This window comes from Gobio gobio, assembly GCF_949357685.1.
Source record: "Gobio gobio genome assembly, chromosome: 13".
In the NCBI taxonomy this organism is placed as follows: Eukaryota; Metazoa; Chordata; class Actinopteri; order Cypriniformes; family Gobionidae; genus Gobio; species Gobio gobio.
Window position 1 is genome coordinate 12,414,592 of NC_137106.1, and position 19,015 is coordinate 12,433,606.

The 19,015-nt window shown below is 38.7% G+C and overlaps 1 protein-coding gene across 2 annotated transcripts in view; it reads left to right on the forward strand.

Moving 5' to 3' along the window:
• Positions 1-19,015, forward strand: part of kif26ab (kinesin family member 26Ab) — a 115,291-nt gene that overhangs the window by 79,128 nt on the left and 17,148 nt on the right. Inside the window, exons 1-3 of one of the 2 annotated variants that reach the window (XM_079832913.1) lie at positions 7,074-7,580; positions 11,770-11,953; positions 17,564-17,773. In XM_079832913.1, coding sequence (XP_079689039.1) covers positions 7,561-7,580; positions 11,770-11,953; positions 17,564-17,773 — 414 coding nt within the window. In that variant the 5' untranslated portion in view covers positions 7,074-7,560. Of the gene's footprint in view, positions 1-7,073; positions 7,581-11,769; positions 11,954-17,563; positions 17,774-19,015 lie in introns of those variants that run through there. The other variant, XM_079832914.1, reaches the window with a different exon arrangement.

Genomic DNA, 19,015 nt, shown 5'->3' on the forward strand with positions numbered 1-19,015 from the left:
TGTGGACAATTTTCTTTTAATATAGGTGGACTGTACACGTGTTGGAAACATTAATACTCTGGGATTTTTTTGTTTTGTTCGATTTTTGTTTTGTTTAAAAATTAACATCTATGGACTACATTCAAAGTGTCCCAATCAACCTGAATTCAACCTAATTATAAATAATAATTCTAAATGTATTTAATAACTGTGACCAGAGCAGTTTTTATAGCATATATTCGTTCCACAAAGGGAACTAAGGAACTCTAGAGTGCATTTGAACTCATTTACACTGCTTTGCAATAACACAGTAGCCCATCACTTTACACATTTTAGTTACTTATTATAATTATGAGCTACACTGCATTATGATTAGGCAATATTTTACAGTAGTAGCTCGACGAACAGCCAAAGCTGCCCTGTGGTGATTTCCGTATTGACATAATGCACCAATTTTACAGATATCGCACAGCATTCTCTCATGTACATTCTGTTTTAATGAGGGATAATGTTACCGGGTGACTAAAGCCTCAGGTCATAAGTGCTCGAAGGAAGTGTTTAGTAATTGAGGCTGAGCGCCCCCCAACCCCCACCCTCCCTCTGCTCACAATAAAAGCATATCCATACCATCCCGTCCATCTAATTATTCCATTGATTGAGATTTAGTTTATTCTGGTAGAACTTTATTTTACGGTCCTCTTCCACAAGCACATACCATGTACTTATTATAGTAACAACTGTGTAAAGGCCTGTACACACTGGGACGAATATCGCGCACGCTTATCGCCAGTGTTTTTCGACACATATTGAGTGTTCAAAGCGATCTCATTGGTCGGCCAGTTTTTAACGCGCCACGTCAAACCACGTCGGTTTTTTTTAAATGGTGCTTTTACTCCTGGCGTTTTGTGCATCACTTACCTTACTTTTGTACTTGGTACCTCCTTGAGATTTTTGCTTCGTACTTGTGATTTGACCCTCTTTAGCACTAAATCATAACGTGAGAGAGTATGCTGCAGAAAATCTATACAAATGATTGATCATTTCAGTCAGTGTGCAGCTGTGGAACAACATCACTTTTAAAACTTTCTCACATACTCTTTCTGGATTCGCTTCTGTCACAACACTGTCTCTTACTTCCGTGGGAAAGAAACCTAAGACTCCAGGTTACTTGTATAACCAACTCCATATGTCTTTGGTTATTTAAAGAAATCCTGTTCACATGTCTTATGTTGCATCTATGGTTCTTATTATGGCTAGGAGACATTGGTATTAAATAGGTGAATATTAAAGAACGTGCAAGAGATTGTAGGGAGAAAATGAACTTGTTGTTCCAAACTCTTAGGATTCGCTTTCTTGTGTGAAACACAAATGGATGTTTAGGAGAATATCCTTGCTGTTTTTTACCATACAATGGGAGTGGTTAAGGACCAGAGACACTTTCATTGTATGGAAAAGAGCATCTTGAACATCCTGCTAAACGAAAGTTAGATTAGTTTAGGCCTTTAAATTAGTCTTAAATGAGTCTGACTTTTAAAAATCAACATACACATAAACGCTCTCTTATTGTACTGTAAACTGTTGCAATAGCTGAATCTTGCTGTACCCTGAAAGCTCTATCTGTGACGCATTGGGTTTCTACTCTCAACCTCTTGACCTGACTGCTAAATCTTGTTTCAGGCCAGTGGCTGTGGGTAAAAGAGGATGACATCATCTTCCGATGCCCATGAAGTGATGTCATTTATATCGTAATCACAGGAAGAGGTAAAATGGGGAATCTTTAATCGGCATATGCAAGTTAATGCACCTTCATTGATAAAAGAGAAAAACACTTTGTACTAAGTGTTTACCCAGTACATATTCACATACTGAATATGTTTTGCCTCTGGTTTCAAATTGAAGATCATTCCAAGCTGGCAAATTGATCTAGTAGAGGTTAATTCTCATTGAACAGTCTGATTATTGGAGTTTATGGCACACTATTTGATCTCTCTTTGTGGTCTAAAGCACAAGTACTATTTGATAGGTTGTAAAAGCCTCAACTTAATTGATACCAGAGCAGTTTTTTGTTGTTTGATAACTCATAGCAGCTATACAAGAATCAAAAGCACATGTGTTTGCTGGAAACAACCTGCTGATGAATGATAGTTGGAGATATAGGTATGGAAACGTTGGTAATGTAGCCTGATATCATCCACTGTGATCCATAGTATCCGGAGCTTTGTTATCCTCTGTCAAGAGAAAGAAGAAAGACCTTGTTACTATAAAAGAAAATGTCAGGGATGGTAAATAGGGCCAACATGGCAATTAGTTACAAAGGCTATCTAGACGAAGAGAGAGACAGACTGAAATCCTTACAAACAAGCTAATGGCTCTAGAGGCTAATGACTCGGTCAGCTTGAGGAATTCCTCTTTCTAATTTGACAAAAGCTGAAAGGCAGACAGCCTGCAAAGATTATTGACAAACAGCCAAATGCTTTGGCTCTCACAACTGAAGATAAGCAAGCCAGGCATGATACGTGCATTGGTTCACAGTTCCACACATGCTTAAAATCCCCTCCCTCAGCCCCCAACCCTACGTCCACACACACAGTCCATTCTGATTTCCACAAAAGCTCAAAGCACCTTTTATGTTGCTTGACATCCATGTTTTCCATTTATTTTAGCCATTTGTACGTTTCCATGCTATTTGCAGAGGAACATCGGAGAACCTGATTCCTCTTGCCTTTCATTGAGTATTGTGATAAGACGTCATGCACCATTGAATTACTTTCGAATGTTTTGTTATATTCAAAAAATTACACTCACTACTATCAGAAAGAAAATTAATGAGTACTGTGATCATTATAAATATTGATTAATTCAAATAAAAATACAGTATGGTGCATATTTTATTTACAGATTATCGCTAATGTAAGCTTTCTCATTGTTGTCATGCTTTTTTCTTGTTCTAAGCTTAAAGGTAAGTCAATTTATTATTTTAGATTTAGATATTTTCAGTGTGTATATTAGAGATGCACCGATGTATCTGCCAATAATCGTTATCAGCCAATAAAAGCTATTATTTTCACTATTGGCCATTGGCTGATTGTTTAAATTTCGCCCGATGATCATGGCCGATTATATCCTGTAATTCGAAAGGGTGTGGAAAAACGTGTTCAGACTGCAACTCATACTGTGTATGAAGAAAATCTCTCTTGTGTTGAATTTAGGGCAAGTTAACCAATGTTATGAAACTAAAACGTCATTTCTTTCCCCTCTCATGATAAGTCATTTAACAAATCATGGCAACGGATGTTGCTAGGGTTACATATATCACAGCCACAGCACTAGCCATTATTTTTTATATATGTTAATATTTTAAAATGATTTTTAATGGCAAGGAAATTACAAATTGTGCCATTTCTTTGTTGTTTAAAATCCAGTATTCCCGTAATTCTTTTGTCTTTTATGATTTTAATAAAGAAATCTCGTCTTCTGTTCAAACATCCCGCGTCATCTTTAAAGAATGATTGACTTTTACGTACACCAGGTGATCTGTAAATGTGTATCCATACTATCACAATTTTAATTTGCGCACTTAGAAAGGTAATTGAAACGCAGCTAATAACACATTAACAGTTTAAACATCTACATTAAAGCAGGCTCTATTTGACCTATGAATCACCCATAGTTCCAGACAGGATTGCCAGGTCTGTGGTTTTTCCCTACTCCAAACAATTTTTTTTTTTTTTTGTAGCGCGCCTCCCATCCAATAATTTTGGTGTTTTGACACTCTTAAATGTGATGTGACAAATCGCTGTAGTGCCTCAGTTCAAGAGTCTTTTCTTCCACTTTAATACAAGTTATAGCTCGAAAAAACATGCATGAACATCAGAAGGTATGTTAGAGTACAAATTACAGAAATTAATCATGTCATGTAATTGCTCAACCAGTGTTTCAACCGCGGAAAGATGGCAAGAAAACAGCTTGTTAACAATATGTCACTTAATATTGCATTTACCTCAGGAAAGTTATCCGATGTTCACAGATCATTAGTTAGCTATATAAAAACACTAGAGAGGAGCTTATTTACTGTTAATGATATATGTATGTTTGAATCAATTTGCCATGAAGATAAGTGCTTCTGAAAACCTTATGTAAAATATTTCAGTGTTTGAGTGTAATTATCATATCTGAAAATAAATAGCAGTTGAATATAATGGCTCTGTTGTTAATTGCAACCTCTAATATTATAGTGTGCCAAATGAGAGGGTTCCCTGTATAGTTTGCAGCATTATTTGGGAGAGATTTTATTTCATTAAGAAAATCAAACTATCGGTATCAGCAGGTATCATTCTGAATAATCGGCTATTGGTATCCGTGGAGAAATTTATTATAAGTGCATTTCTTGTGTGTGTGTGTATATATATATATATATATATATATATATATATACACATACACATACACATACACACTCACCTAAAGGATTATTAGGAACACCATACTAATACTGTGTTTGACCCCCTTTCGCCTTCAGAACTGCCTTAATTCTACGTGGCATTGATTCAACAAGGTGCTGAAAGCGTTCTTTAGAAATGTTGGCCCATATTGATAGGATAGCATCTTGCAGTTGATGGAGATTTGTGGGATGCACATCCAGGGCACGAAGCTCCCGTTCCACCACATCCCAAAGATGCTCTATTGGGTTGAGATCTGGTGACTGCCATTTTAGTACAGTGAACTCATTGTCATGTTCAAAAAACCAATTTAAAATTATTCGAGCTTTGTGACATGGTGCATTATCCTGCTGGAAGTAGCCATCAGAGGATGGGTACATGGTGGTCATAAAGGGATGGACATGGTCAGAAACAATGCTCAGGTAGGCCGTGGCATTTAAACGATGCCCAATTGGCACTAAGGGGCCTAAAGTGTGCCAAGAAAACATCCCCCACACCATTTCACCACCACCACCAGCCTGCACAGTGGTAACAAGGCATGATGGATCCATATTCTCATTCTGTTTACGCCAAATTCTGACTCTACCATCTGAATGTCTCAACAGAAATCGAGACTCATCAGACCAGGCAACATTTTTCCAGTCTTCAATTGTCCAATTTTGGTGAGCTCGTGCAAATTGTAGCCTCTTTTTCCTATTTGTAGTGGAGATGAGTGGTACCCGGTGGGGTCTTCTGCTGTTGTAGCCCATCCGCCTCAAGGTTGTGCGTGTTGTGGCTTCACAAATGCTTTGCTGCATACCTCGGTTGTAACGAGTGGTTATTTCAGTCAAAGTTGCTCTTCTATCAGCTTGAATCAGTCGGCCCATTCTCCTCTGACCTCTAGCATCAACAAGGCACCAACAACCATGCCATGCTCAAAATTGCTTAAATCACCTTTCTTTCCCATTCTGATATTCAGTTTGGAGTTCAGGAGATTGTCTTGACCCGGACCACACCCCTAAATGCATTGAAGCAACTGCCATGTGATTGGTTTATTAGACAATTGCTTTAATGAGAAATTGAACAGGTGTTCCTAATAATCCTTTTGGTGAGTATATATATATATATATATATATATTAAAAAACAGTGATGCAGAGAGCAGCCCACAAAAATATCTGCTCTCTGCATCACTGTTTTTTTTTTTTTTCAAGCCACAGAACATCTTTCCAACAAGACAGATTTTCCTTTTAAGGCGTCATCAGAGTACATAATTCCAGTCATCTAGTCTGTGCACCTTGGGAGCTTTGATTGTACCCGTTTCTTAGCTAGCAGTGGGAGTCTGAGTTCGGTGTAGATATGTAGGGCAGTGTGTTAGGGGGGCGGTGGTGTGCAAGCCGTGCTACAGTCCGACTGAAAACGAGTCTCTCGCAAACATTGTCCCTCCTTTTCTCTCACTCTCTGTCTCACTCCTGCTCCTCAGCTCAAATTAGCAGTTTAGGGAATAGATCTCTCTCACATAAAGAGCTTAGACTTGTTCCAGCTGCTGCTTTCCCCTCATCTTGCCCTTACCCACAGGCCAAGGGCATCTCTAAGCACCGTATGTGTCTGGAATATGATTTTAAAGTGGTGGTCGCCCCTTAGATGTTTCTTTTTTTCCCCTCTACACCTGAACACACAGTAAGCTGCGCCACACCTAGCATATGCTGTGTGCTTATTTCACGTTCGTGATAATTAATAGCTTTATCCCACCCGTCAGAGCAATTATGTTTGTCACAATGCAAACACTTAATGAGATTTTCAGCACACACTGAAACACAGGTGCAGGACGTGGACAAACACACTTCCTCTCGCCCTGTATTTTCCTTTTGTTAGCGGCGCTCGCTAAGGCTAATTTGAACAAACTCCCAATGCCCAGTATTAACCCCCGGCTTGCAACTCCTCCCATATTGTTTATGATACAGACGTGAATGTACCTCAAATTGTGCGGCTTGCTGAAGAGAAGTGCGCTATTACTGTTCTGAGCGAATCAAACTCTTTTATTATCTCCTAGCATACAATAAAATGAATGGGGAAAAAAACATATACTTACATTAAAGGAGGAACTTTTTTAGAGTTTTTGAGTCCTGAATATTGTAAAGACTTCAGCCAGTGCCCAGAACACCCTAGCATACCATAGCATTGCCCTAAAGTTCATTCGAAACCCCTTAGCGTTTTTATTTTTTAAGCACAAAACACAAAAAATAATAAATATTCTCCTCCACCGACACACATTTGAAACACCTAAGGCAGATACACAAGTCATGCACAGTCAAAAAAAATTAAATATCTGAATATCCCTTTTTTTTTTACTATATAAATCACACATACACCACACACACTCACTCTCCTCCACTTATATAGTATACAAAACACCTAAAGCAGATAAACACACACACACACACACACACACACACATACAGACAGGCATGCAGCACATACTAAGCAAATCTGTTTGAAGTCTGGGGTAGAATAAAAAAGAGACCCCTTCACACATGAAGAATTCATGCAGTAAGGGGCATGTGTGTGTGCGAGGGTGAGTGAGTGAGTGAGAGAGAGAGAGAGAGAGAGAGAGAGAGAGCGTTCGCAAAGCTCTGATTCCTTTTCTGGCCGTGGGGAGTGAAAAGGGGCTGGACTGTGTAAAGAAAGAGAGAGGGAGGAATTGTGCACGCGTGTTTGAGTGCAGTGCGGCTGCCAGCACTCCTCCGGCAGCAAGAGGCGAATCCCGACTCCTCTCCTGGATTCCAGCTCCTCTCCTCCGCGAGAAGAAGAAAAAGAGGGGTCGATGACAAAAAGGACCAGGATGCCTGGCACAAGAGGTGGACTAACTGACACAGAGCGTTCTAGGGAGATGGAGCACTAAAGACTGAGAGAAGGCTGCGAAGAGGAATTAAATGACAAATGTCAAGAAGAAAAGTTCTGGAGATAATGCAATGCCTTATTTGCAGATGTTTGTGCATTGAGAATGGGCAATGACCAACGGACAACGACTTGCAATGACTTTATGAGTAGTTTGTTTTTCAATTGCTCCTTTTTGATGGAAAAATGTGGGAACGGACACACAAACAGTACTGTTTTTTTGCGTCCTGCCTGCGTCGTTCTGGCTATGAGTGTTGAATACATTAGATGATGGATTGGAAAGAAGTGTGAGTACTTTTAAAGCTTTTTTTCTCTGTGTGTGTGCGTGTGTGTAGTGGGTTTTGACCCATAGATGTCAGTTGCAACACACCCGTCTTAGTGGCAGGAATTCTCGCTCTGTCCCCTGAGCTCACCTGCCAAACTCTACAAAGGCTGCTGTCTGATTGTTTATACATACTTGGGATATGGATTGCTCCTTGCCTGTGGAACATGTCAAAGCCTGTTTGTTTAGTATTGCGTGTGCGTGTTGCAGTGAGTTTGAGCAGGTGAACAAGTAGTAAGAACAAGCACATGGACGTGTGCTTTATAGCTGCTCTCCATTCATGAACCGAGCCAGGCTTTTTTTTTTTTTTTTTTTCGAGAGGAGATGGAGAGAATGAAAGGGAGAGGGAGAGAGAGAGCATGTGTGCTTCAACAAGCAATTAATTTCAGCATTAGTGTACAGGTGTGCGTGCTGAGCATGCTTGAGCTGTTATTGTGGTTTCATGGAGTGCTTTTTAACTGTGCATGTATTTAATTTCAAACTTATTGATTGCATTTTGGGGGGTTTTCCGCAAAGATTGAATATAGAATAACAGAATGAATACTGTATTTATGTACTGCCCCCAATCCCCCCATCCCTAATAAAAGATTTTTCAATAAAAATCCCTGAACATTAGTTGAAACAAGATAAACATATATATTTTTTCTTATTTATTTATTACAATTTTGTTATTATTTTTAAACAGAGTGCCAGCCTATTTTATTTATTTATTTTATTTATTTTATTTATTTTATTTATTTATTTATTTATTTATTTATTTATTTATTTATTTTATTTTATTTTATTTTATTTTATTTTATTTTATTTTATTTTATTTTATTTTATTTATTTTATTTTATTTTATTTTATTTTATTTTATTTTATTTATTTTATTTTATTTTATTTTATTTTATTTTATTTTATTTTATTTATTTTATTTTATTTTATTTTATTTTATTTTATTTTATTTTATTTATTTTATTTTATTTTATTTTATTTTATTTTATTTATTTTATTTTATTTTATTTTATTTTATTTTATTTTATTTTATTTTATTTTATTATTTTATTTTTATTTTATTTTTTACAAATTATTGTTTTGGTCAAAGCAATTATCAATTAAGACTTTCTTGTTCTAAGCTTAAACCTAAGTCAAAATTTCAAAATTGTATTTCTTATTTTATCATAAGTGATTCAACTTAATATTCTTTAATTTCATATATTTATGTCCACTTTTTTGCACTCTTAAAGATAATTCCACAAGAGAAACACCATATGTTCAGAATGTTTTTTGTTTTGACACAAGTTACGTCTCACACAAAAACTCGACTTTCTGTCTGATTCACTCTCTCTCTCTCTCACTCTCTCTCTCTCTCTCTCTCTCTCTCTGCTCTGTCTATTGCTTACTCTTTTTCTCATGTTCTGTCTTTCACTCATAATGCCTTCTGAATGCTGTGCTCACACATTTCTTTAATCCTCTTCGTCTGTTTGTACACACACACACACACACACGCACACACACACACACACACACACACACACACACACACACACACACACACACACACACACACACACACACACACACACACACACACACACACACACACACACACACACACACACACACATCCTCTTGTGGGCTGTCAGATCCCTCGGGAGGGGCTGCTCCTGTATTCCTCGTGGATGTTATAATTATTTCATCAGCCATCGGTGTGTTCCCTGAGTGCGCTCTTGGGCTGATGCGGGGGGGCGAGACGGAGTGAGAGTAAAAAGGGGTGGGGTGGAGAAATGGAGGGAGAGAAAAAGGAAGGGAGGGGTTTTCACTTCTAGAGGTATGGAGTGATGCAAAGAGGGGAAGAGAAAGAAAAGGTGTAGAATTGACAGAAATACTGGGACACACACACATGCATGTTCAATGAGGTAGTGCCAACACTAATGATCAGGGCTCGCGCATCTCAGAAATAAAAAGACAGACATTTATTGTCACTAGCACACTCTATAATGCCCAGCTTTCACGGTCTCCCTCTTGTTATTTTCACCTTTCCCATTTCCCGACTTTCATTTGATTGGATCGTATCACGGGATATACAAACATATAGCACACAAATATTCCATAATTTCCATAATTCTAAATCCATCACTTTTGTATTGTAGGAGTAATTGAGACAAAGTGCATCATTTTATGGGAAACCTCTGAACAATGGGTTGATCATGTGACACTTTTGTTTTCTTGTATCCTAATTGATGTAATTAATTGTTACATTAATCACGATCTATTAGATCTTGTCAATCTATTAATTTACTATAATTTACTTTTTTTGTGCCCAACAATGTCATGTCGTGCAACCAACAAGCAGAACCTTAAGTTAAAAGCTTAAGTTAAAGTCTTAAAAATATCAAATCATTTGTAATCAAATAATAAGTTTAAGTCAGCTCAGGTTGTAAAATGTCAAGTGGTGCAACTAATAATTCATGGTATTTTTTGACTTAAAATTATTTGAACATTTTTGAAAATAATGATTTGGATGTGTACAGTCACATTATTCCAGATGTAAGAAACTTGCATTTTGCTTGACGGTTGCACCACATGACAGTTTTTTTTTCCAGTCAGAAAATGTAAACTTTTTCTAAAATAAATTTAAATACAAACATTACGTGTAATTCACCTAATGGTCACGTTAGTCACACGTTAGTCACATCTTACTTGGTTATCTGATGAGTTATTCTTCTCTTCTTTAAAAAATGCCCTTTACAATATGTGTAAGGCATGAAAAATTAAGACTGGCATGGCAATTACATTTGGGTTCCACTGTGCTACTATAATGTGTACTCTTAGCACATTGTGATTTTCGGTGTATACTTCACTTTTGATTATATCTGCTTTTAGTGTGATTATTGTTGGTTATGGTTAAAGACCGCTGTGGACAGCTTTCCTTTAGTTAATCCTCCACTGTTACATTTCAGCCCAAGAGAGAAGCCTTAATGTACCACTTAATGTGAGCTAAGCCCCTAAACGTCACTTGATAGCCGTTGGTTTTTCACTTTTCTTTTCTCTTCCTCACTTCTAGTGTTTCTCTTTTCCCCTGCTTACACTAATTTGTTCCTCTCATTTTGTGCTTTTACTCATATGTTCATTTGTCAAGTTCAGTCTTACGATACTGCTATAGTTTGTTGGGAATAGCTGTTGCTTGGGTGAAGGTATTGATGCTGCCTTTACTACCACTTCATCTACTGTTTCTGGAGTCCGCTAGTGACATCTCACATGGATGTTCAGATTAATTTCCACACCGTAACTGGGTCACTATAAAGCCAGTCTTAGCAAATGGCTAATGTTAAGGCTAACTACAGGGCTGACCCCATTAACTTCAGTTTTACGTTTTAGAGGACATTTTTTCAAGGGTTTCTGAGCACAGTGTGACTATTTAGTTGTGAAATAAAGAGGGGAAAGGCTGCCTGTGGAGAAAGACGGAGCCGGTCTGTGTTTACTTTGGCAATGCGATAGGGGGCTTTTGACCTTTCAGGTCTGATTTTATAGCATTGAGTTTTAAATGTCAAGCTCTACCATTAAATCAATCAGGGAAAGACTAAAATGATTTTCGGCCAGCACCCTTCTGTCTGAATGAAAAAGAATATTCTTAGAACATGTACGGTTCCTTGGAAAATCACTTTTCGCTGTGGCAACAAAGAGTTTTGGCTTAATTTTAATGGGACCCCCTTTGGCAGAGCGTTTGGATTTGAGAGATTTAAGCTGAATGCTTTCTAAAAATACCTCATTCTACACCTTTGTACTCTAAATTGTATTTTTCAGTCTACAATAAAGTCTCTTTTTTGCATCAAATCACCAAAATGTTGCTCAGGCATTAGAATTGAGCAGGCTGTTTTTGCTACTGTATCTTTAAGACTTCTATGTGTAAATTACATCTGTTATGATTGGATAACCTCAACATACAGCCAGAGTTCATCAGGATGGTATAGTTGCTGAATAGGTTTTGTTCAAATGTTATCGCTCTGACATGAATTGCATGGCGATCTGTTCTCAAACTATAAAATAATGAACAACAATAATACAGAAATTCACAAAACGATCTGTAAAATTCAAAAAAACGTCAAATTGATCATTCGTTCAATATTATAAGCTCCTAATCCATGACATATTTTTGTCTGTTATCCCAGGGCTGCTCAGAAGCTGAATCTGTCATCCAAAAGGAAGAAGCAGCAGACGCCACTGGTATACCCCCAGGAGCCCTCCATCTACCCTACTAACTTTAGTGCTGTCCTCCAGTTTTTCCCTCCACCTGCTCCACCATGTCTTCTCAGGGCAGGGTCAAAGGCCAAGGAGAACCCTGGCATGGGCAAGGTCAGACACTCTTCCTCTTTTAATGGCAACATTCAAGTTGTTGATTAGAATTCTCACAATTCTCAGTCTTTTATGAAATCTTCAAAATACTAAGTATCTATTATCAGGGCTTGACATTAACACCCGCCAAATGCGTGTGTATTTCAGCAGTGGCTTGTAACGCAGTCACTCCTACTAGCCACTTTTGCGGGTTGACTTTTATATATGATATATACATTTTTCAATGGTAAATGGACTGTATTTATAAAGCACTTTCAACAGACCCATGGTCATCCAAAGCGCTTTACATATTGCCTCACATTCACCCATTATTACACCGACGGCGGTGTCAGCCATGCAAGGCGCCATCCAACTCGTCGGGAGCAGCTGGGGTTAGGTGTCTTGCTCATGGACACCTCGACACCTGGTCAGGTGGAACCACCAGGGATTGAACTACCAACCTTCCAGTTTGTAGACAACCTACATGAACCACTGAGCCACTGCCGCCCCATTTCAGTTGTAGGCTTTTAAAAAGGCATCTGAAATAATAAACTAAGTGCAATGTAGTGTTGCCAAAAATATTGATTTTTCAATACATATCGATACTGAAATATCTGAAACGCTTCCAATACAAATTTTCAGCAGAATAGACACACAATACCAGCTGCACTTTCTCTCTCTCTCTCTCTCTCTCTCTCTTCTCTCAGACAGCGGGTTGACACACAAACCCTACTCTCTCACTCATTTCATTTGCTCTGGATGGATTTTGTTGGTGTTACAGGGCTTGAATTTTGGCTTGGGAATGCGTGTGGACTATTGTGCATAATTTTACTAATTAAAATTTTGTGCGTGCACATAAAGCCTACCCTGACAAGCCAGACCCACATCAAGATGTTGGGTCTGGAAACTCACCATTGACAGGGCTCAATCCGAGGGGCGGGATAAACGGTTGTCTTTCAAATTCCCTCTGCACGCAATTGGATAGCGCCGTATCCAGTAGGCAAAACTTCGAACATATCTTCTTTTCTTAAGAATGACTTCAGTGCCGTTCTTTGTTCTTTTCTCAAAGAAAAGCTTAACTCCAAGTCTTCCAGAGTCGCGGCCAAAGCCGATTCAAAAGACCACTGTTCGTCAGCTTCTTTGTTTACGAGTAGCACACAGAACCTCCGCAACTCTGCCGTGATGTGCCGTCATTATGTTAAGCCCACCCACCGACTCTACACACGCTGTGATTGGCCTGGCCAGAGTTTGGTTTTTCCAGCTCTCAGGTCTACCGAAATTTGCTAGACTACACTCGCGGCAAAATACATTTTCTGCCGCTAAGGGGCGTCTAGATTTCTAGGCTACATAAAGCCGCCTCTCAGTAATAAATTGAGTTCTTTTTTGGTGCTTATTTCACTTAGTAGCCTGACAAGCCAGACCCACATCAAGATGTTGGGTCTGGAAACACACCATTGGCAGGGCTCAATCCGAGGGTCGGGTAAAATTCCCTCTGCACGCAATAGGATAGCACTACAACCAACCAGAGCAATGAAGAACGTGAAGCGGAGCTAGTTGATAGATTAAACTATTGCCGTATCCGGTCGGCAAAACTCCGAACACATCTTCCTTTTTAAGAATGACTTCAGTGCCGTTCTTTGTTCTTTTCTCAAAGAAAAGCTTAACTCCAAGTCTTCCAGAGTCGTGGCCAAAGCCGATTTGAAAGACCGCTGTTCGCCAGCTTCTTTGTTTACAAGTAGCATGCGGAACCGCCACAATTCTGCCGTCATTATGTTAAGTCCGCCCACCGACTCTATACTTGATGTGATTGGCCTGACCAGAGTTTGGTTTTTCCAGCTCGCAAGCCAACGGAGAGTTGCTAGACGCCCTGGCTGCAAATTAGATTTGTTGCCGCTAGGGTGCGTCTAGATTTCTAGGCTACTTAAACAGTCAAGTACACACAAAACAATGTCAACATGCCAGTCTTAGTGAGTTTTCAGTTTCAGTCAGTTATGTTTTAAGTAAACGTAAACTGTTGATAAAGAGAACGCATGTGTAACAGTATAATGGATCCATACGTCATGTCTTAAAGTGAAAGCGGCCTAATATACCTGCTGATAATATGAAAAATATCGATATGGAAGTTTTTCCCCATGGTATATACTGTATGTCAAAATTGTAGCCAGTGAAAATGCAGAGAGGCTAGTAACTTTGGAAAACCACTAACCACAGTGGCTGGTGAGCAAAAAAGTTAATGTCAAGTCCTGTCTATTATCCTGTCGTACCCAAATAGAAAGAGACTCATGGTGAACAGATTGTGTTTGAGACCTCGGATTGGGATCCTGGCCAAGAGTTGCAAGTTGTTGAGAATCCACACACCAGCCCTCCTCATTGTCCAGAGGGCTTGTCTTTAGCACCATATTACAGTATATATATAGTGATGGAGAGGATTTGTTCCAGATTAGATGCCACCTGCTCTGAGAGATGATTGTAGAACATCATGCCAGAAGCTGTAGCCCGCTGAAATGATTGATAAGTACCCACTGAGAATGGACTCATTACATCCCAGCCTCACTAATGAGCTTCCTTTTCCTACTACTGCAAACACGCATCTGATGCTGCCTGAATGGACTCCAGTTGTTGGCAGCTTTTGGGAGAACTATAAAAAGCTGCAGGCATTAGAATAATGGCCCAGCCGTCTGTATAACCATTTTGTTTGCACAATGGCCAAATTGTCCAGAAGGATGCAAGACATGTGCGTAATATACATAAAAGTGGTTCCTATGACGTGTGCACTATATTCAAAGTCTTCAGAAGCCATGCAATAGATTTGTGTGAAAACTAAAGTAAAAATGTGCTGACAATACGTCACACGCAGCTCTCAAATCCCATTCATGTAATATATTTACTGATGCCAAGTACCATTGGTTCTCACGTCTCATGATCAGTTGTGACATGCCAGGTTTGATTTAATGTCAAATCTATGGCGCATTGGATACATTCGTGAGACAAGCATATGCTTAAACCTGGGGCACACAAATTAATTGAGAAGCCTATACCCTTCATATTCTGCTTATTTCCCTCATTGGACTCAGATCATAGAGCACTCAGACTAATTAGCTAGTGTTTAATAGCTACTCTACTAATTAGTAGTGTTTGAAAACCACTGGCTTAGGCCAAACTCTGCTACTACCTATATTGTTGAAATCAAGCCTGTGGACATTATTACTTTTTTTCTTCTGTGGAACACAAAATATGTTTCTTTTTGTTTATATAATGAAAGCCAATGCGGAAAAAGGAAAACAAAAAGTAATTCAGTTTAGCTCTATTCAGTCATTGAAGCAGGGGAACAAAAAAAAACTGTAAACAAATCAACACTTGCTTAACATTTTCACACCAATCTTATTCACCACAGATTGATTTTGATAAAAAAAAACATCACAGATGAGATGAAGATGAGAAGAAAAATGAGAGCCCTCTTTGTGTTTGCTTATTTTCGTCACTTCAGTTTTCCCTTCTCGTGCACTGGTTCGCTAAACTAAACAGCCAATCAGAGTGATCTTTCTCACCGTCAGGCACCATCGGCATTTTTTTATGGCCAAAAAGCCACCGACAGTGATCCAACTAGTGCAGAACGCCCTGAACTAGTCTGACATACACTTAATTGCAGCCCGACATTGGCGGCGACCAACCGTTAACTTGGTGCGTCCCGCCCTTTGCCTCAAACTATTCTTTTAATTGTTCTTTTCCACACAGAATTATTACAGTGCACAAGTTGTTGATGGATTTTGACACATCAAGTTAATTGCCGTATGGATTGCCTCAGAAACTTGTGGGACATCATTTCTTGACCAGAGTTTGGAAGGTGTGAAGCCAGCAGCCGAGCTAAAGGGATCAAACTCTCGTCACGTATCAAATTGCTAACAAATGTAAAACTCAACGGTTCAACCCAAGCCCACATTTCTGTGGTGTCTGGGTGGCTGGCCCCATTCGGGGACCAGTCATATATGGAAGCCTATTTCCAATGTCACGGCCGGCATAATTCGTTCAGCACGTGCACATGTCCATCAGTGTAATCGGCCCCTGCGGAGCGGTGAGGGGGAGTTCACGCCGGGCCGCCGCTGTGGCGCTGGCATGCCGCTTGGCCCCGGGTGCCGTGGAATAGGATCAGCAGTGCAGACATTGTTTCATAGCACTGGAGCCCAAATGTTGTAATTATATCTCTGCTACAAATCACCCATGGAATACTGTGGCTTTGTGGAGCTCTGAATGCTATATTAAGGGCATGAGGTTCTCCTACAGTATGTTTGTTTTACTTTACTGTATTTGCTGCAAATGGTCCTTGCGGTGCCCCCGTGACACAATCGTGATAATGTGTAGTAATACTAAAGGCAGTCTATTTGTTAATGACTGGTTTGTTAGGTTACTCTGTGTGTGGTCAACAGTGATGATACGATATGACGAAAGTTCACTTCAATTTTCAGTTGTGTTTGACTTGAAAAATGAGTTGTTGTTGAAGCAGTAACAGCTAATCCACAGTCCTATGGGCTAAGGCAATATTTTTTATGATATTAGGGTCAATGACGCTTTTTTTTGTCATGGCCAATTCATTTATTTAAAAAATAACTCATACAGACAATGGCTTAAATTCTAGCAAGTTTTTAATTTCTGAATTAAAATTTATTTAATTTAAGTATAAAATGTCAGGGTAATTCACTTGATAATATATATTGAAGAAAAACATTAATAGTTATTATTTGTTAATTTCTTAAAAATCACATAATTTAATGACTTTTTAGAAAAAAAAAACTATATTTGGAGCAACTTTCCCCGAATCAAAATCATGTGGTGCAACCAATTTTTTTATTTTAAAAATCTGAAAATGTGACTTTTTTATAACAAGGTTAGGTTAGTCCTGGTTGTAACTTGTCATGTGGTGCGACTTTCCCAAAACAATGATTTGTATTAATGAATAATTATTAGTGTGCGCCCCCAACCAGATAAGACCTGTTCACTCACATGTATTCAAGGTGTAAAGAAAATATGTAAGTAATTTTTATTTGATGGTTACACCACATGACATTTTGAGAGTCATTACACTCTAAAAAATGCTGGGGGAAAAAACAACCCAAGTTAGGTTGAAAAGGGACTAACCCAGCAATTGGGTTATTTTAACGCAGCGATTGGGTTGTTTTAACCCACCAATTGGGTTGTTTTATCCAGTGAATGGGTCATTTTAACCCAGTGGTTGGGTTAAATGTTTGCTTAAAACAACCCAATCGCTTGGTTAAAACAGCCCACTTGCTGGGTTAGTCCATTTTCAAACCAACTTGGGTTGTTTTTAACCCAGCATTTTTTAGAGTGTAAATTCAAACTTTTCTTGAAAATGGCATAAAAGTTTTCCAAAACTTTGTGAAACCACTATGAATACAAAGAGTACATTTCTAAGAACGTGGCACATGCATTTTAAAGTAGTTTTTATTTTATTTTATTGTGGACATTCATTGATCCATCAATCACTTTATGTGACCTACAATGTTGTATTACAGCATCATTGCCTTTGTTATAAAACATGCCTGTTTGGAGTTCTCTGCTTCTGCTTACACTTTTACCGTTACTCTTTTCTTTTTGTTCCACCATTGCCGTTTCCAGGTCAAAGTGATGATGCGAATCTGTCCATCTCTGGGGGTTGTGGATTCATCGGAGTCCATGTCCTTCCTGAAGGTGGACACTCGTAAGAAACAACTGACCCTCTACGATCCTTCACTCAACACACAGCCCACCTCAGTGCATAGACGAGCAGTGCTGCCCGCCCCAAAGATGTTTGCCTTCGATGCTGTTTTTCCCCAAGATGCCTCTCAAGTAAGAGCTACTGTGAAGAAGTTATCATTTTGTTGGCATGTCCCTTTGAGTTTTGAAGTGAAAACATTTTGTTAGTGTCAAGAAGATATTTGAGAAGCACACACACATTCTTTGCAGGGCATGGGGCTTAATGCAAAAAGGCCTGTTTTGAGACACCACCGTTCTTCAAAGTAGTTCTCCCAACAGCTGTTTCTTTAAGTATAGAAAATAGTTTGAATTCCAGACTCGCATATCTAGCAGCTCATTCACAGTTCATTATCTGTCCTCCAAAGCGGCAATGGCATCCATCTTAAGATAAGTGGCTAACAAATGGACACAAATAGGGAAGAGGAACTTCAAGAGACACACAAACTTGAAGATGATTAAGTGTGAACAATTTAGATGTGAGATATAGCTACTTCAAGACTAATAAGGTTGTCATCTTGAAGTACTTGTGTTTAGAGCCATGAGTAAAGCCAGATATATTTAAAGTTCTGCTTCAAAATGAATCACAAGCAAAGGTTGCCCAAAATATACTTAAGTTTTGGCACAAACGCTTAGTGTACATGTATAGCCGAATTCATAAGCATTCAAATATAGTCCCTTTGTCAGGGTGTGCGAATACAGGCACTCGACAAATGCACAATGAATTATAATTTGGGGTTATATGTTAAATATGGAAGCTTGTTTTCGCTTGTTGCCACTGAATAAAAAATAAAAAAAGGTAATTGCGACTTTTTCTCTCACAATAAATTCGCAATTGCGTGTTGTAAAGTCAGAATTGCTTTATAACTCGCAATTGCGATTTTATGTTTAAAAATTCTGAGAAAATAAGTCAGAATTGCGAGACATAAACTTGCAATTGACCGTTCGCAAAGACCCGCCCCCTTTAGTTACTGTTGCTATGTCTGACAAGCCATGGCACTCTCACACCACACACACGTTCTCACGTAGAGAAAATACATAACGGAGCAAAGTGGACAATGACAACACGCCGACAGATAGGACAGAGCATGTTACTTTTGATATGAAACAAAGTCTCAACTTTAAAATGTCATTTTTTAAAGAAATGTAAACAACAAATACCGTTTTGTGACTCTTTAATGTGTCGTGATCTCTGTAGCGCCTCAGTTAAAGCTGCCCGTAAGCCGATTATCTCTTCTTTCTAGTTCATTGATAAGCATCAAATTAACATGAATGAACACTAAAAGAAATGTTGTTTCAACTGCGGAAAGAGGTCAGTAAACACCGTTTTTCAAGTTC